Here is a 26,050-nt window from a genome sequence, read left to right as displayed (position 1 = left end):
GTCAACGTAAAGCTCACCATGAACTACACAACAGTAGTTCAGCCCCCTCTGTGGAATTAACCACCCTGAGAGATGGTGACTTAAAAACCATAGCTGTTTTTCAAGAGTCTCCAGGGAGCTGGGCAGACCCTCTGCCCATCTTACCTGAGTGGCTGTGTCCAGCTGGTGAGTCAGCAAGGCAGGAGGGTGCAGAGCCAACCTCACTCCTGGGTCTGGCAGTCAGCGCTGGCGTTGGTGTGGAGCCGGCAGGGGCACTTCCGTTCTGGTCCACGTGACCTCTTACCCTGCCAGCGGGCCAGACCACCTGGCTCAAATGATGGCAAAAACGCGAAGAGGTGAAAGCAGCAGCCGCAGCCTTCGTGAGGCCTGGACTGGGGGACTTGCACATTCGCTCTTCAGTGTCCCTCCCTCACTCAGCCCAAGTCAGCCTGCTAAGCTCCCCTTGATTCAAGAGAGGAGACACAGGCACCCTCATTTCACGGGAAGAGCAGCAGCATTTGCAGGGGGCAGGGGTCTGGAGAGATGTGATTCACCTGGAGCAGAGTAGCACTCAGTGGTCCTCAATCTTTCGCCTATTAGCCCAGTCCCAGAGCAGCTGAGTGGGCAGGTTCCTGGAATGGGGCTCTGAGAACTTGCATTCTAAAGAATGCTAATGCCACTAGTCTGAGAATCCACACTTCAGTCTACAGCGATGACTCCCCGTGGCTATAAGCCAGCAGCGCCTGGGCACTTGTCACCACCCTGAAGCCATCAGTTGAATCCTGAACTATGGTAGTCACTTCTAGAATTTTTTTTTTCAAGCTTCCCCCAAGTGTTTCCAATGTGTAGCCAGAGGCAATCAGGCTTCTTAGGTCTGATTTTTAACTAGCATACCTGTGCATAAAGGAAAGTTCTTTCACCTCTTCGCATCTCAGTGTTCTCTTAGAACTTGAAATGGAGTTTTACTTCCTCTGTTGAGTTGTTCCAGAGGAGTAAGAGTTGATAAGAGGGCATTTCAGAATGCTCAAGGGGTAAAATGGAATTAAAGGACAAGTTTATTTTGCTACAAAATGATTCTTGAAATGTATGCAGCTTTTTTCATCATACACATCTTCCAGAAAATTTTTGAAGATCTGTTGTATTCATAGATTTAAAAAAATACCCCCAGATCAATTTGTCTTTGAATTTCATTTTCCATGAGCCTTGGGGGGGACCCTCATCTGTGTCAACTCCCACAGACAATGCTGGCTCTGTGAGCATCATGCAATCGAAATTCTTCCATCAATGTTAGCTCTGAGTGCTAATGACAAGATATCAAAGCATTGGGCAAGAGTAAGGTTTCTAGCCTATCACAAGCGTAGCTGTAATTTACTTCAACCCTCTCTGACATTGGAAAGCTCATCAAATTCCTTAAACATTTTGTCAACTCCTTCATTCTCTGATTACTGGGCAGGCAAGTAGTAAGAACTGGGCAAACTTGATTCAAACTGTCATCTTTGAACTATTGGGGGAAATTCGGGTGTTTTTTTTTTTTTCCCCAAGTATGTTCTGCTGTACAGCCTTATGATTAAAGAGGATTTCATTATGGAATGAGGTGTGGCTTCCTGGGAGAAGGTCCTTTTAGATCCAGCACTGCCAAGGAGACCCCACCAAAACAGCTGCTGCCCATGAGTCATATTCTTGACCCTTTGCCGGCCACTCACTCATCGCCTGCGCCTTCCCGCTTGGCTCAGGTTGTAAGGACTTGCACTCATCAGCGTATGGCATCTGCGTTGAGTGGGAACTGAAACAAAATTGAAACCAGTGTTAGGGTAGGAAGTCTGGCAACACTGAGTTCATTCTTGGCATTCTTTTCCACAACAAATAAGGATCCTGCAAACTCTTGAGAGTGTTAGAATCTCCTCAGGATTCCTGCTGAAGCCACTGAACTCCAACTCTCATGAATTGGAACAGAACCACAGAACCAGGTTGACATCATGGTACAGAGGGTTAAGTCACCCCTGTGACATCAGCATCCCATGTGAGCACTGGTTCAAGTCTCCACTGCTCTACTTTCGATCCAGCTCCCAGCCAATGTGCCTGGGAAACAGCAGTTGGTCGCTCAAGTGCTTGAGTCATACCTGCCTCGTCTATAGGAGAGCTGGTTGGAGTTCCAGGCTCCTGGCTTCAGCCTGGCCCAACCCTGACTGTTGCAGCCATTTGGGGAGTGAACCAGTAAATGGAAAAAATGTCTGTTTCTTTCTCTTAAAGAAAATTAAAAGAACCCACAGCATCAGGGCCTGGAATTTTGCTTTATCAGTTTCCTCATGATGTCAGTGTCTTCAGATTGGTTTAGCAAGGAGTCTTAAATTAGCAAATATGTATCTAACATTTATGTTACATTATATATACACACACACACGTATATATACATAATATTTTACATGAATAGAGGAGATGGAATAGACAATGAGGGAAGCTGGAGGCTTTAACTTAAAGCCCGTTCAAGAATAAGAATAGTTTGGCAAATTACAGCATCTGGACCAAATCTGGCACACTGCCTGTTTTTATAGTTTTACTGAAACATAGCTATGTTCATTTCACAACATTGCCTAGGAATGCTTTTGTACTGTATTGGCTAGAGTGAACTGTGAGAGCGATCACATGACTCTTAAAGGCAAAGAATCGAGTACTAGCAGATCCTTTATGGAGCGAGCTTACTGACCTCTGCCTAAGAGAGACAGCACCTCAGGGCTGGGCAGGCCTGGCATTTGAACTAAAAGCCTCAGGCATGATAAAGTCACAATACCAAAACAAACCAATAAAGAATGGAAGGAGTCAGTGCAATCAAGTGGGAACCTGAGGCTCCCAGGAGCGGCAACCTGAAACGCTGCAATAAGTATGTTTAAAATGATTACAGAGATCTACGAGGGGAGGAAAATACATACCTTGCTCAGAGAACAAAGTATAAAAGAAGAGGTAAAAATTCAGATTTGAAAAATCACAAAGTGCATCCATCTGAATGGGCTAAAGCAAGGGGTTCCCGACTTCTGGGAGCACCAGCATCTCGGGGGGCTTTGTTCATTCACAGGCTCCCTGGCCCCGTTGTATCGAATGTTAAATTAGCAGGTCTTGGGTGGAGCCCATGAAATTGCCATTCTAACAATCTCCCAGGTGGTGCCCATCCATAGCCCCCAGAGTTTGGGTGTGAGTGAAAGCAGCTGAGAGACACAGCAGGAGGAGGGAACAGTCAACTGCCAGATAGAGAGATGGAGATGAGAAAGACAGAAACGCAGGGAAGAGACAGAATGAGCAGTGCAACCCAAGTCCAACTGGACTTCTGAAGGGAGACAATGAGATAAACAGAGGGTGAGCAGCTCTCACTGCTGCTGAAGGAGCCTGTTCAACAATTGACGGCCCCATGGATCCCAAGCTAGAGAAGTGAAGACAAAGCCACATCAAAGGCTTCATGGTGAAACTATGAAAGTACCAGAAGGAAGCAATAGGCTTAGAGACCTTCAGGGAAAGCTAAGCTGCAAAGGAAAAACAATGACACTGATTACAGACCTCCAATCAGCAGCAGATAGCATCTTCTAGCCCTGAGGGAGAGGAAAACTCAACCTGGAATTACATTCCCACTAAGCTATCATTCCAAGCAAGAGCTATAAATAAAGACATTTTCAGACATGCCTCTCCTTGGGGATCTACGAAATTACAGACTTGAATGAGAAGGAAATTGAGCCCCGTGAGGAAGGGGTGGGATGCAAGACATGATGGTGAATGAGGCAGCTGATAGACCTAAACAGATATTAGCCAATGGGAGATGTGTAAGAGGTAGCCAGATTGCTAGGCGATAATAACAGGAGTGTTGAGAGTGGGAGGAGGAGCAGGAAGGCATTCTCAACTCCTTACACAGTTCAGCGGCATGTTAATGGGTCACTGGAAGTAAATAAACAGAATGCATAAAATACAATGCTATAGGAGATGGGGCCCAAAAAAAGAGACACAAAAGCATGATAAGTAAAACAAAAGAAGGTCAAAAGAGCTTTGGGCCAATCCCATAATGTAGGCCTGGTTTCGAGTGCCACCTTAGTTCCTAATGGTAGTTTCCTGTTCATCCAGCACATCATAGAGCTGTGTTGAGTTCCTGAATCCCAGCCCTGAGCCCAGCTTCAGCCCTAGCCCCTACCCCAACCCCTGCCTCAGCCTCAGCTCTCAGCCCAGCCCAGCCCCAGCTCTTAGCCCCAGCTCTCAGCCCAGTCCCAGCCTCAGCCCCAGCCATTGCAGGCCTGAGGGAGAGAACCAGTAGAAGGAATCACTAGTACACTAATTCTCTCTGATAAATAAAATTAAAAAAAGAAAAAAAAAACCCAAGTACCTCATTAATCACAATAAATGTAAACAAAGCAATTTCTGCTCAAATTTCCAGACTTCTTTAGAAAAAGAAATCTGTCTCTGTACTAGAGGTACAGGCAACACTAACTGACCCAGAATGGTTGCAAGTGAGGAGGTGAGAACGTATACTCCACACCCATACTGACTGGAGACAGATGATTTAGCATTAATATCAGATAAAATTGATTTAGAGGCAATAAAAAATGCTATCAGGAATAAAGAGGGTCCTTAACGATAAAGTAATAGCTTGTTTTCTATTTAATGAGATTTTGTTTTCATAAAGATTTATTTACTTGAAACGCAGAGCTAACAGAGAGAGAAGCAGAGACAGAGAGAGGTCTTCCATCTGCTGGCTAACTCCCCAAATGGCCACAAAAACCAGGGGTGAGCCAGATTGAAGCTAGGATCCAGGAGCCTCTTCCAGATCTCCTATGTGGGTCCAGGGACCCAAGCACTTGGGTCATGCTTCTCTGCTTACCTAGTCGCACTAGCAGGGAGCTGGATTAGAAATGGAACATCCAAGATTACGAGCCATGTAGTATCATAGCATGTGATTATCATACCATGTGGTATGATAGCAGTGGCTTTACCCAGGATGCCACCCCCCTACCCCATTAGATCTACTAAATACTAATCACATCCATCTAATTGGTTATACAACTGTACTGCAGCCTGCTGTCAAGCACGCTGGCCTAGAACACACATCCAAGCTTCTCTGAAAGTTGCCCACAGCTCCAAGGGCTTCTCTCCTTCACTACATCCTGCGTCCACCGCATCAGGACAGAGATGTCAGCCACAGGCTGTATAGAGTTAGTGCCTCAAGACAGTGAGGAACTCTAGTAACTTCCAGCAGGAGCAGACGGTTAGGTAGTGCCAAAGACATGGGAGGAGAAAAGCTGCAATTCACAAGAGAGTCAGCACCGCTGCACACTGCTTTGAAAGGTGACTGAAGGAGGTCTGACAAACGTATTTCCTTTCTGCTAACCTGCTGTGCCAGAGCATAAAGCCCTTCGATGGGATCATGCTATTGGTTTGGTCAGGACCAGCAGAGACAGAAGAAGCTTCCAAGAGGAATCTCACTCCGCCTCAGGGTGCCCCTCCACTGAGCGTGACTTCAGGGGCCATCTGTTAACCTCCTGCTTACAGCAACTTTCCAGCAACTGAAACCTATTAGGGGCCTTCCTTCAGAACAATCAGGAGGACCCCGGGGAGTCATCCAGAGAGGGAAGTGATTGCTTAATGTTATTGTCTTGGCTAAGAAGCAGGGAAAACAACTAAGCTAAGAGGAATTCAGAAACTGGGACCTCTGAGAGTCATTTTGGGTCCCAGCCCACGGCCTGCACACCAGCATTTCCCCAACCTCGTAATCCCTTGTGACCAACCGGTCGATGCCCGTGCTCAGTGCTTTGCGGAACCCCAAGCCTTTCTTACCTTCAACGTGGCGATCCCTTGGTGCCTAGGTCACTTGGCTGTGTGAACTCCCAGCTGTGTTACAATTCAGACTCAGAGTGGAGGCCAGACGGTTCTTGATTGGAGAAATCACCCAAGTGCGCATTGAGAGCTTGCTGTATGCCAAAACTGGCTTTTCCCGCCACACATGTGTAATCTCAGCTTGTTTTCACACCATCCCAGTGGAATATTTTTACTATCCTTGTTTCGCGATGAGGGAATTGAGGATCTGATTGTTTGAGTTGTTCAGGGCTGGCAGAACTATGATTCAACCCCCAGTTATTTGATTTCAGAGTTTATGCAAAAAAAAAAAAATCCTGCGAATACCCTATTTTGTCTTTCATCATATAATTAGGAAAACTTCTTAATGGTTTTGTGGGCATTTTTTTTTTTTTTTTTTTTAAAGATTTATTTTATTTTTATTACAAAGTCAGATATACTGAGAGGAGGAGAGACAGAGAGGAAGTGGAGCTGCTGGGATTAGAACCAGCGGCCATATGGGATCAAGGCGAGAACCTTAGCCACTAGGCCACGCCGCCAAGCCCTTTTGTGGGCATTTTTAAAAATCCACAATTTGCAGAAAGCAGATTTTTTTTTAATTTGTTTTTTTCCCAAAGGCATAGAAACAGAAAGCTCTCTCTCCCACAGGTTCACTGCCCAAACGCCTTTCATTGACTCTGGCTGAGCCAGGATGAAGCTGGACGATTTCAGTCTAGATCTCCCTGTGGGTTGCAGGGACTCCACTGCGTGAGTCCTCACTGCCTGTCTCCCAGGACTGACATTAGCAGGAAGCTGAAATTTGGAGTGGAGCAGGGACTTGGACCTATGTGTTCTGGTATGAGGTGTGGGTGTCTTAACTCACATGTTTCATGCTATACCAAATGCGTATCCCATAAAGGAGTTTACCTTTTTTTCTTTTTGTTTTCTTACCACAAACTCAAATACATAATAATGTGCATCACACTCCATATGCTGATCCTAGAGGAAAAATGAACTCCCTATGATGATTCTAGAAGGTAAAACTAGAGGCACAGCATTGTGGTGTAGGAGTGAACAATGCTGGCATCTGATATTGGGGGCTGGTTTGAGTCCCAGCTCATCTGCTTCCAATCCTGCTTCCTGCTACTATGCCTAGGAAGGCAGCAGACGATGGCTCAAGTGCTCTTGTTACCCAAGTGGGAGACCCAGATAGAAACCTAGGCTCCTGGCTTTGGCCTGACCCACCCTAGCTATTAGTTATTTAGGGGAGTGAATCAGGGGATGGGAGGGGTCTCTTTCTCTGTTGCTCCGCCTGTCTAATAATGATATGTGTATGTGTGTTTCTAAAAAGTAAAACTAGAAAGCCGCTGGTAAAAGTGCTGTTTTGCCACCGTGTGTTCAGCATTACACTGGGCACTCCGTGGTATTTGCTGATGGCACAATCACTATCATCTGAACTGGTTCCCTAATTGTGATGATAATGACTCGGATTAACCCAGCTCAATGGACATGTGACAAAAGCCTTCTCTAGAGAGCCAGGCGTTTCCAGCACCAGATGATCTGACGAGGCTGCTGTGTTCTCAGTGGTTCAGTGGTCCTCAGTGTGGACTGAAGGCAGTCATAAGAGGGGATCCTGTCTGGTTGGGAAGAGGCAAAGCTCTCTGACCACCTGCAGGCGTGGTCAGATGGGGACCCGGGTGATGGGGACCCGGGTGACTCTGTTGGTTGAATATGTAAGGACTTGCGAGTCGATTAATTGCAGGGAAATAGGTGTCTGAATAAATGTTCAGGGAAGTTCTATCCACAACAGTGAAAAAATACATGTGATAATAAAGCACAAGCCCATAAAGTACTGAGCAGGATGAAGATAATGTGGTAGGACAATGCAACGGACTGCTCCTCAGGGCGGTGATCTAGACCCAGGCTTACAATGTAGGCAAATCCTAGAACACTACATGCTAAATGAAAGAGTGTAGTTGCCCAAGGCTGCTTGGCTGTGTGATTCTATGGAGAAGGAGCACCCAGAATAGACAAAGGCATCATCTGTGAATCCAAAAACCCTGGGGCAACCAGGGAGGCTAAGCCAATGAGGGTGGTCTGCAGGGGTTGGGGAGGGGAGGATGGGTAGAGGCTGCTTACTGGGTAAGGACTTCACTTTCAGGGTGCTGAACATGTTCCAGAACTTGACAGGGATGGTGATGTCACCAACCCTGTGAGTGAACTCAGTGCCATGCATGGTATACTTCTAAGCTGAAAATTGTATGTGCTGTATATTTTACTACAATTTTAGCCACACACAGAGAATCAACCAACCAATGGGGGTGATTGGTGCCTCTGATGGAAGTCCAGCTACATCTCCTTGGAGTAAAGTCACTAAGAGGGCAGGAAGAGGGGAGGCCCTATTGGAATGGGGTGGGAGAAACAAGGAGTGGTGGTCCTGAGGCTGAGAGGCCACTAAGGGCAACACCCACCTCCACCTGTCCCCTTGTGGCTGCCCTGTTGTGCTGGGGAGGCAGACGTGGGGATGACCCTAAAAAGAAATCTGGGAACCCAGGCTTGGGCTCATACAAAGGAAGCCTAGGGCCTTGGTGGGCAGTCACATGATTCAGTGGTGCTCAGAAAAGGGGTGGATTGGACTCTGGCTCAGGGACATGGTTGCCATCAGTGGAGGGGAAGAGGCAGCCTTGTTTCCCAGAGCTGAGGCAGGAAGCCATGATCATCACGGCTTCTGGGGAAACGGTGTCCTCTCTCTCTCCTAACTCCCTCTCTCCTAACTCCCTCTCTCCCGGTGCCTGCCAGTCACTTTCTTCTGCTGCTTTTGCTCACCTTTTCAGGACTAAGTTAGCCACATCCTTCCACTTACCAGTCACTCGCTTCCGGCCTGGGAATCCACATGTGTAGGGGAGTGTTTGGCTGCAGCTCTCTGCGTCTTCTGCTGCCTTTGATCTGGAAGTTTCCCTATCCCCCAGGACTGCTCTCTCCTCTGCCTGCACCTGTCGCCTATCTTGTGTCTAGGATAGGACAGTCTGCTGCCCCATAGCTGGCTCTGCGCACCGTTCAGATCTCAGTTCATGGTCATCTCCTCAAGGAAGTGTTTCCTCACCACTGGAGGCTGCGTGTCCTGGCTCTCGCTGACACCCTCCCCACTACTGCACTTTGATAATCCTGTTCCTGTGTCTCCTTCTAGACCGAAGGCAGCTAGCATCACAAAGCCCTGAATCCCAGCTCTCCTGTCTTCTCGCTGTCAGAAGTGACTGAAACTCAGTTCTCTCACCTGTAAAATGCGGATAATCAATTCCGTCTTAATAGTTTTGATTGTTATAATTGGTAAAATATTTCAACAATGCTTGAAACCTCAGTGCTTAATAAATAAATTATAACAAAGATGAAATAAAAGCAATTAGGCTGGCACACCAAATTAAGTCAACACCTTTGTCTCAACAGATCTCATATCAGAGCAGTTGTTTCAGTTCTGGCTGCCCCACTTCCAATCCAGCTCTGAGCTGATGAGGAAAGCAGAGGAGGATAGGCCAAGTTCTTGGATCCCTGTACCCAGTGACAGAGGTCTGAATAGGGTTCCACACTTCTGGCTTCTGGCTGGCCAAGCTGTTATGGTCATCTGGGAAGTGAACTAGTGGATGGAAGATTTGTCTTTTCTATTATTGAAAAAGTAGAGTTACTACAGAGAGAGAGAGAGAGAGAGAGATTTCCTATTTGCTGGTTCACTCCCTAAATGGCCACAGAGGCAAGGGATGGGTTAGGCCAAAACCTGGAGCCAGAAGATTGTTCTGGGTCTCTCAAGTGGATGTAGGATCTGCTTTTCCAGGCATGTTAGTAGGGAGCTGGAATAAGCAGTGGAGTAACTGGGACTCGAATCAGCACCCATGAGATGTCAACATGCTAGGCCATAGCTTAACCCCGCTAAGTCACAGTGATGTCCCCAAAATAGATCATTTTTTAAAGAAAATTATGAAGTACTTCAAAATACAAAAACTTAAAAGATTATTTAAAAAGAAAAACCTCAATTCTCACATCATTCCTGCCATATAGGGTTGTTTTTGATGACATTTGATAACATTTATAAACTACCTATTGCCTGAGATATAAATGCTTAACAAACTATAACAATGAAATAAAAATTATAATAAAACTATAGCAATAATAAACTATAGTATTAGGACCTATAGTAACAATATTACATGCTACATGGTATATACTAACAGCTGTAGCAATATATTGTAACACTATAAATACAGTAATAAAGCTATATAACATACACTATAACCTATACCAATAATATATGTTAATACTATACCTGTAGTAATAATTCTGTATACTATGTAAGTCATGGCACATACTATAGCTATTGTAGCATATGCTAATGCCATAGTTACAGTAACAATAAAATAAAAACAGTTACTGTTAAACTCAGTAGCTAGCATAGTCTAGTATGAAGTAGGCATTCAGCTAATGGGTGCTAAATGGAACTGTGGCTAAGATATTACCTACAATTAATCCAGAACTGTGCTGTCCGAGCATGTGAGGCTGCTGAGCTCTTGAAATGCAGCTAGTTTCCATTGAGATGTGCTGTAGATGGAAAAATGCAGACTGCAGCCAAGGCTGCACACGGAAAACAGAAAGTGAAAAATATACATAATTATTAGAGTGCTGTGATAAAATCTGGGGGCTTTCAGTTTTAGTAAGATATACTGTTAAAAGTAACCCCACTTGTTTTTGCTTTTGGAAGTAAGATTGAGGAAATCTAATGCTGAAAGGGCAGAACTTCACACACTTTTATGCATGCTCACACAAGGAAATAGCAGGTGTACTTCAGGAATGAAAAGGCACGCAGAGCTGGGGGCACCTTGTTTTTCTGCCAAGGGCCATTGAGGTATTTGTAGCATCATTCACAGGCTGTACAAAATAATCACCTTGAAATGGAATGAATGACTCTCAGGTTCCATGTGTAGTGGCCTTGTAGGACCAGACCAGATTGCTGAAGTCCAGCTCCAGCCAAGTTCAGAACTCCTGCAGGTGCGTGGGGTAGATGCAACAGAAAATAGAGGGACCACTACAATTTCAGCATCATAATAGACAAATGCAAGAAAGCTGCCCCCTTTATTTATGCAGAAACCCTCACAAGCCCTGGCACAGACTTTTGACGTCATGGTCAAGGGGGCGTATCCAAGAATAATTCTGCCGTTCTTTCACCGAAAAACAATAGAAGTTCCAACTACAATTCTTATTCTACAACTCAATCTTGCATCACAAAGAAAAGGAGAACCTAAAGATCAAGGAAAGAATGAAACCCTAAACACAGGTCTCTTGATTAGCATAAGGTCGATGGGAACAGCCAAGACAACATGAATAATAAAAGGCCCTTTTGCGAGATGTTATTATTGACATTAACCTCCAAGCTCACCTTGATAGTAAAAAGCTGACTCCACAGCAGCAAACGATGCCTGAATGGATTACAACTCTGCCACAGGGTGGTCCAATGTCTGTGCAAAAGAAGGTGGAGATGCATTCTGGTGGTTGAAGAGACATCCGCTGGGCCCTGCCATACAGCGGGAAGTTCCTTGCGGCCCTGCCTGTAATGGAACAATACTCTTCACACCTTCGTGTCCCCCACATCCACTGCGCGGACCCCAGCACCAGGTGACATCTTGGACACAGGCAGGGCAGGGCATTGGCATTCCCCAACTCTGCTAGAACCCTCATTGCCGTGAACTGCCAAAGTACACCCAGCTGGTCAGGACATGATTTTTCCACGTAGGGTTCACATGCTAACAAGGCGCAGGAGCACCTAACAAGGGGGCTTTAGCTTCTGGCATTTTCCAGGTTCGCTGCGATCCCGAGATTCAAGAACTGCGTCAGTGGCAGAAAAAACTGCGCGAGGAAAAGCACGTCCGCCAGCGTGTCCGCACTTTCTGGGCCAATCAGGAGCAGAAAGGTGAGCCCGGTGAGCCGAGACTTCCGGGGCTGGGGGAGGCAGGTGCACCGCAGGTGCAGGCTCTGCTATGGAGTGACAGAGCTGATGTCACTTCCGCCCAAGGGGACAAATTCAGGGTCATCTGCATTTACAGGCTCTTTTTTTTTTCAAAGACATCCCAAATCATCCGTTATTCTAGAAGCACAAAGTCTACTGACATTAGAAATAGCTCTTCCGCTAGGTTTTTGATTGTGTGTTTGACCTTGAATGACACGTTAGGCTTGCCGTTTGACCTTTCCCTAATGCTTCATTTCTTGATGTTCACCTGACCGGGCCATGATATGGCCAGCTGGCTGATGAAGCATTATTTATGAGCCTGTCTGTGAGAGACACTCTTTTGACTTGGCAGACAGAACATGAGGGTGTTGGGCAAATTGGTGGAGAAAAGGAAATTTCCCCTGAAGCTTCGCATTATACAGCTTTCTGTAAAACCTCATGATAAATCTCTTCTTTGAGGTTGGTGTTGTGGCACAGTGCGTTAAGCCTCTGCTTGCAATGCCGGGTGTTCCATGTTGGAGCATCTGAGTCCCGGCTGCTGTTTTTTTGTTTCTTTCTTTCTTTGTAAAATATTTTATTTTTACTGGAAAGTCAGATACACAGAGAGGAGGAAGATCTTCCACCCATTGATTTACTCCCCAAGTGGCTACAATGGCTGGAACTGTGCTGATCCGAAACCAGGAGCCAGGAGCCTCTTCCAGGTCTCCCACGCAGTGCAGGGTCCCAAGGCTTTGGGCCATCCTCAACTGCTTTCCCAGGCCACAAGTAAGGAGCTGGATGGGAAGCGGGGCTGCAGGGATTAGAACGGCACCCATATGGGATCCTGGTGTGTGCAAGGCGAGGACTTTAGCCGCTAGGCTACTGTGCTGGCCCAAAATAAACAATTTTTAAAAGAAGATACATGCTGAGGTTTGGGGGGAGGGTCATGGGATATGATATGCAACTCATTCCTACATGAGTTTGAAAGAAAATAAGACCGGCACAGTCCCTGCAGGTCTCCTCTGCTCAAAATGATGCCAACATTACCAGTAAACAGAACCCCAGAACTGCTGACTTCATCGCTATGGGATGTACCCATAGGCTTTTCCAGTGGGGACCCCAAGGAACACAGGATTCTCTGATTGTTTTGTGCTCTCTTTGAAAGCACATAGCTGGGCCTGGCATGGTGGCCTAGTGGCTAGTCCTCACCTTGCATGTGTCGGGATCCCATTTGGGCACCAGTTCATATCCCAAATGCTCCACCTTCCCTTCCAGCTCCCTGCTTGTGGTCTGAGAAAACAGTTGAGGATGACCCAAGGCCTTGGGACCTTACACCCATATGAGAGACCCTGAAGAGGCTCTTGGCTCCTGGCTTCGAATTGGCTCAGCTCCAACCATTGTGACCACTTGGGGGGAGTGAACCAGTAGATGGAAGATTTTTCTCCCTGTATCTCCTCCTCTCTGTAAATTTGACTTCCCAATAAAAATAAATGAATCTTTAAAAAAAAAAAAGAAGCAAAAATAATGTAGCCCTCTGGCCTTCCAGTCATCAGCTCCAGAGATGCTTGATTGGGCCACTGTCATCCGTTGGCCTCGCACAGTTAATTCTTTTCCTTACTGGAGCATAAGCCTTGAGCAACTCACTCCCTGCCACAGTGCCTGGCATGATGGGAACAGCAACTTCACACAAGGGCTCTTCCAAACAATGGTGGGGAAATTTGATGAGAAAAGATAAGTGATGTTGGTGCAAAAATATTTTGAAATCCATGCCTAGGTTTTTCGGGGAGCCTGGATTTTCGATGAACTTTTGAGGACCCCTGATTATTAGGTGCATGAATACGTGAGTGAGTGGAATCAAGGGGCTCCGACGTAGGAACACAACACAGGAAGTACCTGGGGGTAGAGCTCATCAAGTTGGCAGCCTCAGTGCCCACCCTACCCCCCAGCTATTCCTGTCTGGCCCACGTGCCATTTCGTGTCACTCCAGGGCCGTAATCCTTGGAGAGGTCAGTTTAAAGTGCAGTCGCTTGTTCTGTAGTCTCTGGAGTTGATTTGCTGTGGGATGATTGGCTGACTCGGGAGTTAGGAGAGTGGAATGGACTGAGTGTGAGTCCCCAGCCAGGAGCAGAGGGACAGCGTGGAAGCAGTCCCACTCCAGCCACCTGCTGCTTGCTGCACTTTGGCTTCCTAGGCCTCTAGTGCTTCTCAGCGACAGGGGGCTGCTCGGTAAATGCTCCAAGTGCAAGCCAATTCCAAGTTCTCATTATGCTGCGACTGTGAAATGGCCAAAAAACAGCAATTAGTTCTAAAGACTGTCCCCAAGTTTGTAGGCAGTTAAAAAGGCAGTCTTGGGGACTGATGCAATAGCTCAGCAGGCTGTTCTTCCACCTGCAATGCTGGCATTCCATACAGGTGCTGGTTCATGTCCCACTGCTCCACTTCCAATCCAGCTCCCTGCTGATGGCCAGGGAAAGCAGTGGGAATGGCCCAAGGCCATGGGACCCTACACCCACATGAGAGACCTGGAAGAAGCACCTGGCTGCCAACTACAGACTAGCCTAGCTCCAGCCATTGTGCCCATTGGGGAGTGAACCGGCAGATGGAATATTTCTCTCTTTTCCCTCTCTGCAGCTCTGGCTTTCAAGTAAGAGTGTGTGTGTGTGTGTATTTTTTTTTTTTTTAATGACATGTATCATTTGACGGTTAGAAGAACAGGTTCTGGAGTTAGCCAGACCTTCCATTGGAATCCTAATTACCACTTCTGTCTGTGTGATCCTGGTCTGATTAACATTGTTCAACTTCATTTTGCCATGTGCCACACAAAATGAGACTCACAACGGTACGTATCTTGAACAGGTATTGCAAATGGATTACAAGACATGATTTTTAGTTAGTTTGAAAGGCAAAGAGACAAAGATAGGGAAGAGATCTCCCATATTCTGGTTCACTCCCCCAAACCTGCATCAGCTAGGCATGGGCTAAGGCCAAGGTCAAGAATCAGGAATGCAATCCAAGTTCCCACCTGTTGCCTGCTAGGATGTGATTAGGAGGCAGCTGGAATTGGGGGTGCAGCAAGGACTCCACTCCAGGCATTCCAGTAGGGGATGGGGGCATTCCCCAAACAGTGGCTTAACTGCTACTCCCAATACCCACCTCAAGAGAAACTTTCAGGAGTCCTGGCATGTAGTTCCCATCAGTGTTAGTTATTGCCATAATAATCGTGCTAAAACAGGTACGTGGTTTGGGGCAATTTTGCATTGATTTCCTCTGAGAGAGTCCGGTCCCTCTTCATGTTTATCCCCTTCGCCAGATTGCTCCACACCCAGCCCGGAACCTGGAACAGAAGGGTGAGCCAAACATATTTGGGGACTGAAACTCTGGGCTTCAGGTACAAATGAAGAAGCAGAGGTCCAAAAAGGTCACAGGACTTGCCCAAGACCACAGAGCAGTAGAAGGTCTAGGACAAGTGCCCGGGTTGGCCCCCTTCCATCCTCACCCTCTGTCCTAACAGAAGCCTGAGGCAAGAGAAAGGTTCTACCATTCAGAATTTGTCCAGAATCCTTTTGACCATGACGTGCAGCCTGCTCGGTTTCTTGTTACCTAGGACTATTTTGTTCATCAGACACCAGAGTACTTCCTATTTACAATCTCTGGAGCCTGGGCAGGGTGGAGGTTTCAAGAATGCACTGTCACTCCCTCACTCCCCCAACCAGAGACCTCCAGTGAAGCAAGTTGTAAACAAACAGCAAGCATGTGTGAGTTCTCCTTTACACTTGCAATCAAGAAGGGCCAAGTGATCACCAATTCATGCAAAAACTGTAACCCCTGTATGCATAAATGCAGCAAGCATCATTTATTTTTAAAAAAGATGTTGCCATTTTAATCATGCTTTGCTCTGGTATTTACGGTATGAATGCATCTTGCCAAGTTCATTTCTTGGAGCAAACCTGGGTGCAGTCAGTAGGTCTGAGGCAGAGAGTGAGGTTTCAGCTGTTGGGGCAGCGGCAGCTTGCTCAAGGCCAGCCCAGCTCATGTTGCACCGAGTCAGAGGCCTGCCGGTCCTCACTGGCATTTCCCTCTGGGTCAGAAATGGTGTGAAGTTGTCCTCGGGTCCCCAAGCAGGGGGACAGATGCAGGAATTATTTTTAAAAGTGTGTGGCAGGAATTCCAACCAGTGTTATTTGGAAGAAGATGCCGAAGTCATTTTTGAGATGGGATCAAAAATCCTGTCTCGATGAAGGGTGTATTTTTAACTCTATAGTCAGGAATGGGTTTTCAAATGCGCTTTTCACTTGACTATCTGTATTTAACTTGGAAATCTAGTATGAGCAGGGAAAAGAGAGATCATAGAAATTGTTCCCCCTAACATTAGAGTATACCTTTGAAAAACACACACACAGACACACGTGTACCTTCCAACCTCAGATAAGGTTCTCATATACCGGGTAGTTCAAAAAGTCTACAGAAAATGGGATGAAAAGTAAAATCTGTTTTGGTGGGAAGAATTTAAAATTCATCCATTAAAAAGGTCATGGAAAAAATGCATACTTTATGAAAAAGAAAATAGTATGTTTAGATTTATTTTTTAATGCTTTTATTTGAAAGGGAGAGTGACAGAAACAGACACACACAGAAAAGAAAAAGTTGTTTTCCATTTGCTGGTTCACTCCCCGAATGGCTGCACACACAGGGCTGGGCCAGGTTGAAGCCAGGATCCTGGAACTCCATCTGGGCTTCCCATGGGGATGGCAGAGGCTTCCAGATTGGAAGGAAAGCCACTTGCACAAGAACCAGCACGCTAACATGGGATGCTGAGGGTCACAGGTGGCAGCTCAACCCCTCTACCACAATACTGGTTCCTATGCATGGATTCCAAAAATGTTTTGCACCAAAATAAACTTGTTTTTTAAATTTCATTTCCATCAAGTTTTTGAAGCCCATTTAACTGCACGTGTGTTGTTCTTTACCTATGTACAAAAAAAAAAAAAAGATACCCTTTAAATACCACTTTTTGATGTTTTGACAAAGGGCTTGTTGGAAAGTTTTACCTGTGAAAAGACAAGGATTGCTTTCTTGCTATTGGCTCACCTATTTATTCCCTGCCTTAGTCTAAGCAGGGCTTGGAGTGGTCACAGACATAGGCGCTATATGATCATTTTAAGTAAACATGGAAATTAAGGTAAGGAACATTTTGGGGATACATGAAGCCACTAAAACATTAAGCAAAATAATCTAAGACCTATATTTGCTAGAGATTTGTTTTAAATTTTAAAATAAAAGCAAATGAAAATTCATCGTATATACTTATAGTATACATTTATGTATGTTGCGCAGGGGTGGTTAAGAACACTTGAAAATCTTACTTTTTTTAAATCAAACTCCAAACAAACTATACTGCGTTATTAACTATAGCCAGCATATCCTACACTCGATCTTCAGTACCCATTTGCCTTATAACTCAAAGCTTGCTTCTTTGACCAATGTAAAGATTTCTCAGGGACAAAAACAAGTGGGAAATATGAGCTGAACAGGAAAATACGCGTGAACATCATCCTGAAGAACAAAAAGACAAACCAGTTGTTCAGGAAATCCCAAGCTCTTCCCTAATGCATTGTGTAACATGAAAAACAACCTCAATAATGTTCCTACAACGAATGGAAACACAGCTCTGAACTTCCTAGAAGCCACAGCCATAAAGGAAGTGGGCTCATGGCTGGTGCAGCGTGTCCTCAAGACCAAAACGCTTCCAGGAAGCACTCGGACTCCTGGAGCTGAGCTGGGATGGAGAGGACGCCGGAGTGACATTCTGCCCCTACGTGTAACAAGTCCTTAGAGTAACGTCTACTTCTTCCAGTGGGAAAAATTAAAGCCCTGGGTGGAGGGATGGAAACAAGAGAACATTCTTTTCCTCATGTTCAGCTCAGATGGCAAAGATAAATCCCAGCTTAGAGGCTCTCCCTGTGGTTGGAAGGATGTTCTTTAGAAGAGCTCATCTTGGCCACACCAAGATGCTTTAGATTTTTTAGAATTTTAGTTTATTTTTTGGTTTTGATTTGAAAAGCAGACAGAGAGAAAGGGACAGACAGACAAGATTTTGCATCTGCTGATCTACTCCTCAAATACCTGCACTAGCCAAGGCTGGGCTGGGTTGAAACCAGGAGCCCAGAATTCTGTACGGATCTCCCATGGGAGTGACAGGGACCCAAGCACGTGAGCCACCACCCCCTGTTGTCTCCCAGAGTACACATTAGCAGGAAGTTGGATCAAAAGCAGAGCATGGACTCAAACTGGGAACTCTGAGATATGGGCATCCCAGGTGATCCAACTGCTATACCAAAGGCTTGTTCTCAGCTCAAAGATTTTTGTTTCAAACACCTGACAATATGTAAATACACACATATATGTATATACACACAGAGAAACATCTGGGGAATTTTTAAAATCCACGCAGTGTTTTCATAATACAGATTTTCCACGAACGTTTTAAAGATCCCTGATAGGATTTCCAAACCCTTTGACCCAAATTTCTCTTTTGATTCGATTTCCCGTGAACTTCCTGTGGTGCCCTTGCATGTCTGTGCCAACATGGTACTGTATTATGTATGCCAGCTTCCTTCACTTGCTGATGGGACCCTGGCATCTTTTCCTGCCAGTGCCTGCAGACCGATCTCGTTACTAACTCCCTAAGAAGGTGAAATCTGAGTTGCACTTTTCTATGGACAGTCCTGACGAAGGGACAGTTGGCCTGTATTCAGGATTCCAGGACACCTTTGCAGTTCTACCCCTGCTTACTTCTAGTGGGATCAATGTCAAGAAGGGAATTGCTGGGGCAAAGGACACACACATGTTAAATGCAGGCAGCAGTCACCATGCAAGGGCCCCAAAATGTCACCCTAATTTGTACCTCCCGCCACCGCCTTGCTATGGGGCTGTTCGGTGATGGAATCCTTTGGTTTCATTTTCCATGCCTGCACACTGAGCACCAATTTGCTTCAGGGATAATTTTAAATGAGGTCATTGTTTTGATAATACCATGGCTTTAAAAAATGCATATCCCTGCAAATCTAAGTCATCTTTTTCACTTAAAATTTTTTTTCCCTTCCATATGTCCTCAAACCTTAGTTCCCTTTCCACCCTAACTCGACAAAAGAAGCAAAAATTTGATTTTGAGACAGCTAATGACTTCATGCCTTCGTAGTATTCTTCCTGACTGTTCTGAAGTTTCATCAGTGGGTGGGAATGTTCATGTGACATCCGTTCACCCACAGGGTTTTTCCTGTAAAGTGTGCAGAAGTCTACACAGCCAGGTTGCGACTTTCACTGAAATGCCCTGCTGTTCTGTTGAAACAAGAAAGTAAAACAGAAGATTGATTTTTCTTTGTTAATAGTTGGCACTTCAAGTTAAAAATCCTGGATTTCACTGTATACTAACTGGCTGTACCAGCCCTATTGGTTTCATTCCTTCATCTGAGTGTTTACTGTTCTCCTTTTGGGGCTGTAATAGATGCATAGGGTTTTTGTGGGGTCTAGGTAAGTCTGCCAACCTCTAAGGAACACGTGCGCAGATTGGGTTGAGCTTCCGGTTTCTCCTCTGTGCAGTCAGGGGCAGGTGACTTAACCTTTCTGTTTCTCAGCATTGTATGGCAATGATGTGATACTATTGACAGTGAACTTCCCAGGGGATGCATTGGGACAAGTGCCTGCCTCATAAATGATCAATTAACGGTCACTCTAATTAAGCAAAGTGTTGAACATAAGGTTAGTATCTGTTGTTATCAAGGCTATCAGGGAGTGGTGTTGTGACATAGCAAGTCAAGTCACTGTTTGAGAAGCCCACGTCCCATAATAGAATGCCTATATGTCAGTCCCATCTCTGCTACTGCTGCTGCTTTCTTTTTTTCACTCGAAAGGCAGATTTACACAGAGGAGAGAAAAAGATCTAATATTGCTGGTTCACTCCCCAAGTGGCCTCAATAGCTGGAGCCTAGTCAGTCTGGAGCCAGGATCCAGAAGCTTCTTCCGGGTCTCCCACATGGGTGCAGGGTACCAAGGAGCTGGATGGGAAGTGGAGTAGCCAGGACACAAAATGGCACCCACATGAGATGCTGCACTTGGAGGTGGAGAAATAGCCAGTAAAGCCATCACACTGGACCCAACAACTCTGCTTCCGATCCAGCTTCCTGCTCACATGAGCTCTGGGAGGTAGCCAAGAATGGCTCAAGTTCTTGTGTTCCTGCCACCCACTTGGGGGACATGAATGAAGTTGTAAGCTTCCAGCTTCAGCTTGACCCAGCCCTGGCAGGTGCAGCCATTTGGAGAATGTCACAGCAACTGGAAGAGCTTCCTGACAGCAGGGCCTGCTTTTCCCTCCTCTTCCATTCACTGCTCCATCCTCAGCTCCTGGGACCATGCTCTCTGCCTTATGGAAGTCCAGGAACTATTTGTTGGTGGAATGAATGGGTCTGCATTGCACAGCCTACCTGCCAGATGACCCACTCCATTCAACTCGTTGTGGATAAGACCAGTCTAAAGCAAAGAGAACTGTTTCCAGACAAGCAAATAAAATGGAAATACTTGCTAACCTCTAACATCTAAATGGGTAAAGACACAAGGTCTCCCAGGCTACTGTCCCCAAGGGCCAACAGATTCCTTCTAATGCAGAAGGAATGCAGGGAGCTGATGGGTTGACTGATTTTTGTACAATTTTTATTTTTATAAAATAGAAATGTAGGTAATTATGTTTTGTCACTTATGCACGTTTGCTGAGATGATAACAGGGAGAATTCGCCATTACTGAGGCAATTAACCCAGAGACCAGAGTTGGCCCAAGGAGTTCAACAGCAGTGACTTCGTCACACAGCTCAGACCATCCATCTCCACGGCAAACCTTTCAGTGGATTCAACAACAGTCCTTGTTTCTCAACAGAAGTTTATTTGAAAGGTAGAGCGATAGAGAGATCCAACTTCCATCTACTTGTTCACTCCCCAGATGCCCGCTAGACTGAAGCTAGGAGCCTGGAATTCTATCCCGTCTCCCCTGTTGGGTAGTGGGAACCCAGGGATTTGGGCCATCTGCTGCTGCTGCTGCAGGTGCATTAGCAGGGAGCGGGCTGGGGAGTGAAACATCCAGAATGTTCTGAGCAGGTACCCACATGGAGGTACCCATAGGGAATGATGGCATTGCAGACAGTGGTTTAACTTGCTGATACTGGTGTTACTGGTGGAGCTCAAACTGCTCTAGAGAACTCCTCTGGCATTGGGTTTCATGTAGGGACGATGCATCAACCCAGGGCACGGCCAAGGGCACACAGCACACACTCCCCAGTTCTGCTAGTGGATGTTCGGAGGACTCATCCCACCCTTCAAATCACCCCCACCTTCCCTGCAGGAGCCCCCTCCAGCACTGCTGGCAAGCCACCTTACTCAGCCTCAGGATCTAAATTTAGGAGGCAGCAGCTAAGCTGTCTTGCCCGTTTTCAGATCCAACGCTCATTAGTTCAGGACACAGGAAAAATTTAAAGGCACAGCACTCTACAGAGTGCATGTCAAGAAGAAAAATAGATCTCTTCCCCTTAAAACAATGAGATAATCAAACTGTAGTGAAGCAACACATTCTCTGGGTGAAAAATACAGGAGAGTACCAAGAGATTTGAAAAGCTACCCACCCCTTCCACTGTCACTGGGAATGTTATACTATACAGGGGAACTTCGTAAATGATTGATTTAAAGGCAAAATGAGAAAGACAGATCTTCCATCTGTTGGTTCACTTCCAAATGTCCATAATGGCTGGGGTTGGACCTGGCTGAAGCCAGGAGCCTAGAGCTCCGACACTTTTTATAGGCACCTCTTTGCTGGTTAGGAGCAAAGAGACGGAGGAGACCAGAGTCTGACCTACATCTTGTTGTTGCCGTGTGTGCTGGCACTACCTTCATTTGCTTTCCATGGCATTCAGGGACTTGTCACTGAACAGGTTTCAAAGGGGCATTAGAAGCTGAGAAGAATAAGCCCCTTAAATAATGCAAGAAAAAGTCCAGGGCTTCAAGTCCTAAGACCTCCTGCATTCATGCTCTGCCTGGCAGCTTCCTAGCTCATGTCCTTGAATGAGGACCTGAATCTTGCTGACTGTTCATCTTTTAACTGTAAAGTGAATTTAACACCCTCTACCCCTGCTGAAAAGCCCAATTAAAACAAGATAAAAATGGTAACAGCCGAGACCGCACCAGACTGAATGAAGCCTGGAGCCTGGAACTCCATCTGAGTCTCCTACTTGGGTAGCAGGAGCCCAAACACTTGGATCTTCATCAACTGCCTTCCCAGGTGCTTCAGCCATGAGCTGGATTGGAAGCAGAGCAGCTGGGACTCGAACCTGTGCTCCTATGGGATGTTGGTGTTGCAGATAGCAGCTTAACTTGCTGCTCCATAACTCTGGCCCTTCCATCCCTTCTTTTAATGTTTAATCTTGGGATTTCTTGCCTTGAACCCTGTGTCCCAGTTAATCACCGGAAATGAACGAACACTACCTCCCAACCCCAGAGTACGGAATTGGAATAATTTCAGTAATTGTTTATTACCTTGTGACACTCGCAGAGGTGCTGTTTAAAAATAAACGAGCAGATTTGTTTCCATTTCCATTTTGATAGGCAACACTTCATACACAGCCCCGGCTTCTGCCAGTCTGAATTGGATGGGAACTGTTTGTGCCCTGAATTCATTCAGAACGCCTGGGGTGTGTGCACAGGCTGGTCTTGGCCACGGCAGCTGAGAATGCCGTGAGAAAGGCAAGGTCACAAGACAGAGTCACCTATGGCTTTGTGTGTTCATTCACACCTGTGACCTGCAAGCTTCGGAAGACACACGGTGTCAAAGGGTGACCGCGTAGACGGTGACTGTTCAATCCACTGCACTCCAACTCAGTGCAGTTCAGTTCATTATGAGAGCTGGGCTGTCCCTGGAAACTGAGGAAATCTCACTGTGCAGATCCCTAAACACAAGTGAACAAGACGTCCACGAAGCTTATCCAGAGATCTTTAGATTTGTTTAGGAAACACTTTATTTTCTAGTTTACTTTTTTAAAATTAAGATTTACTGAGTTGAAAGGCAGAGTTAAAATGTAAGAGAGGGAGAAATATAGACAGAAAAAGATTTTCCATTTTATGCTTCACTCCCCAGATGGTTGCAGTGGAGCTCTGGCCGGCTGATGCCAGGAGCCTGGAACTCCTGGCATTTGGACCATCATCTGCACGTCAGTAGCAAAACAATAGACTCCAATGGGAACTTAGGGGATGCTGGCATCACAATGCTGGTCCATATCATTCAGCTCTTCTATAATGACCACATGATTCGGGTGCCTAAGTCATAACTGCATAGAACGCTTGCAGTGGGCTGTACAGTGTGTGCTGTCTCATCCCACCTTTGACCTCCACCAGAAGGAACCCTGATTGTCCCCATTGCCCGGAGGAGGAGCCAAGGCTACAAGTTCCCCATGTTGTGACAAATAGTGATGGGATTCAAAGCCAGCTTGCTAGCTCTCCTCTCTCTCTCCTCCTGAGAGGCAGGCTTTGATGGCCCCAAGGCTGGACTTAGCTTCATCCTGCTTTGTGTTGCTGTAACCACATACCCAAGGTTGGGGACTGACTTAGTTCAGGATCAGGAGCGAGGGCTGCCTGGCTGCATTAGGGGAACTGGTCAGGATGGAAAAGTCCAGGCAAGTGGGGTGTCATGGCTTGAGGTTTATTCAGTTCTCTGGCTCAGAACCCAGTGGGAGACACTAGGGATCCACCCAGGAGGGTGGAGCCTCTGAAGGTGAAGAACCGGGCATTAGACCCACCTTTTAAAGGGACCACCCCTCCCTGCACAGACACTATGGAGACCAAGTTGCTCAGGGAGCCTGGCTCAAACCACATCCAAACCACAGCAGGTTCTTTCCCCTGCAGGAGTTTCCTACTTCTTTCTCCTAGTAAATCAACTCTTCCCTGAAATGTTTCCACTGTCAGGAACCCAGCTCCATCCCAGGCTCAGAGCTGCGATAATCTGGCTGGCGATTCCATCCTGACAGAACCCAGCGTTCCCAGCCACTCACCTCCCTCAAGGAGAGCTGGCTGGCTCTGAATTCACTGAGTAACGTGATTGAGAAGCCAACAACAGAAAGCTGTATCTGTTGCACATGTGAGTTATCGTCACATTCTCCCCCAGGTTCCTCCCAAGTGCCCTACTTGGCACTATGAAGGCATGGAAGTGGATTTGCCAGCGTGCTGTGTGTATTCACCCTGGGGAACGTCAACATCCACTCCTTGGTGGAAAGGAGAGCTCTGAGTGATTTATTCTCCTAGGGAGTGGGGACCAGTGGAGATTGTTTCTTCCCACTTTTGTTTCTGTATTCTTCAAATCTTCTGTAGTGACTATATGCTGCCTTTATACAAGGAAGGTAATTTTATTTCACACACACACATCATGTTGTAAGCTCCTCTGCCTTCCAAAGGATTCCTCTAAAATCTTTCTCAGAGGTGCAATGGAATGGAGACCATGAATTGGGGCCTCAGATACACTGCAGTGAGAATCTTGGCATGGCTTTGGCTTAGCTCTTCAGGCCTTGGCACCTGAACGGTCCACGACTAGGTGTCAGAATCACCTCTAAGGAAGCAGCTTCTTTGCTGTGTGTGAGCATTCAGCGGGGCCTAGCATCACGTTCACATTTCTACCTCCCCCTTGCCAGTGTGAGATAGCTCCTCAAGGAGGCTCGGTCCCACCTGCCTTGTTAGCTCTGCTCCTTCCGACACCCCCAGGCAGTGCAGGTGCCACACATACCTGTCTTCACCTTGGCTGCAGGTCTCGGGCACAGGTGCTCTCCTCCAACCTGCCAGGCCCAAGATCTAGGTCCCGGAATCTTCATCTGCATCTCTCCCTTGCCATCTCTCCTACCTCCCCCCATCAGTGGGCGTTTCTGCCGAGCCTGGGTCTGGGCAGCACTGTCTGGGTGGCCACCGAGAACTCCTGGTCTGGAGACTGGCACATTCTGGGCTGTAGGTGAGAAGGTTTTTCTCCAGGCTGTGGTCAGGGATGTAAATGGGAGGGGATGATGGCTCCTGGGAGGAGGCACCATTGCTCTTGAGTGTGCAGGGACTCTTGTCTTACTTGTCTTGTTGTCTTTAACGGATGCTAGAGGGTTGGTGCACGGCTTCCAGATTTTGCACTTTCCCAGCCCTTCTGGGACTGGCTGGCTACCAGCCTGCCCAGAGTGACAAGGACGATCCAGAGGACACTGAGACATCTGTCTATCGGAGCTGAGAGCCAACCACGATGATGCTGTCTCGTTTAAGGGCCTCCCGGTCCAAGTCAGAAGGAAGATCTCCAAGCAAAGACTTTAAGGTCTCACTTTTTAACATGTGGTTCTCACAGGTCAACAGACACAGAGCATGCTCAGCCCTCATCATTCTCCTCCCCGCTATCCAGCCCCCATCCCCACTTGGAGCTCTTAGCTGTGTCTCAAAGTCCATTGTTATCTCTGACTCCAGCTGCTAGCCACTGACTTTCTACCTAGAAAGGGTGAGATTTGCTTCCCTCCCCTCCCTCAAACAACTAAATGGCTCCTTCCCTTTCCCTTATTGACTGGCTTTGCAATATGCTGGTATTCCTATTGTTTTCAAAAACATTTATTTGAGTAGAAAGAAAACGAGGGAAAAAATAGAGATATGGAGAGAGATCGATTTTCCAGCTGCTAGCAAACTCCCCAGATGGTTACAATGGCCTGACCTGGGGCTATCTGGAGCCAGGAGCCTGGAAGCCTATCCTAGTCTCCCGTTTGGGTGGCAGAGGCCCAAACGCTTGGGGCCATCTGTTAGTATTCTCTCATGTGCATTAGCAGGAAGCTGGATTAGAAGCAGAGCAGCCACAACTTGTGCTGGTGTCCATGTGAGTGTGACCCCAGCTTCCTTATTTCTTTTTACTGCTTTTTGGTTGAAAGATACCTATTGGGAGCAATTTTCAAAAAATTTAGGGCGTAGTCAGTAAAGCTACTGCCTGTGACACCAGCATTCCATACGGGTGCTAGTTCAAAGTCCTAGCTGTAACACTTGCAGTCCAGCCCTTTGCTAATGTGCCTGAAAAAGCAGTGGAGGATGGCCCCAGTGCTTGGCCTCTTGCACCCACGTGGGGGACCCAGAGGAGGCTCCTGGCTCCAGACTCTCCCAGCTCTGGCCATTGTGGAGAGTGAATCAGCAGGTGTAAGATTTCTCTCTGCTTCTCTCTATACACCTGCAACTGCCTTCCAAATAAACCAATTCCTGCGGAAAATAGAGTCAAAG

The 26,050-nt window shown here is 46.6% G+C and overlaps 1 protein-coding gene across 1 annotated transcript in view; it reads left to right on the top strand.

Annotated features, from left to right (window-relative positions):
• The window catches only part of IQCK (IQ motif containing K), an 82,546-nt gene that overhangs the window by 54,636 nt on the left and 1,860 nt on the right, over positions 1 to 26,050 (top strand). Inside the window, exon 8 of the mRNA XM_036492970.2 lies at positions 11,623 to 11,734. Coding sequence (XP_036348863.2) covers positions 11,623 to 11,734 — 112 coding nt within the window. The remainder of the gene's footprint in view (positions 1 to 11,622; positions 11,735 to 26,050) is intronic.

The sequence above is a fragment of the Ochotona princeps genome, chromosome 24 (genome assembly GCF_030435755.1).
Source record: "Ochotona princeps isolate mOchPri1 chromosome 24, mOchPri1.hap1, whole genome shotgun sequence".
Lineage (NCBI taxonomy): Eukaryota > Metazoa > Chordata > Mammalia > Lagomorpha > Ochotonidae > Ochotona > Ochotona princeps.
This window is presented reverse-complemented; position numbering and strand designations above follow the sequence as displayed.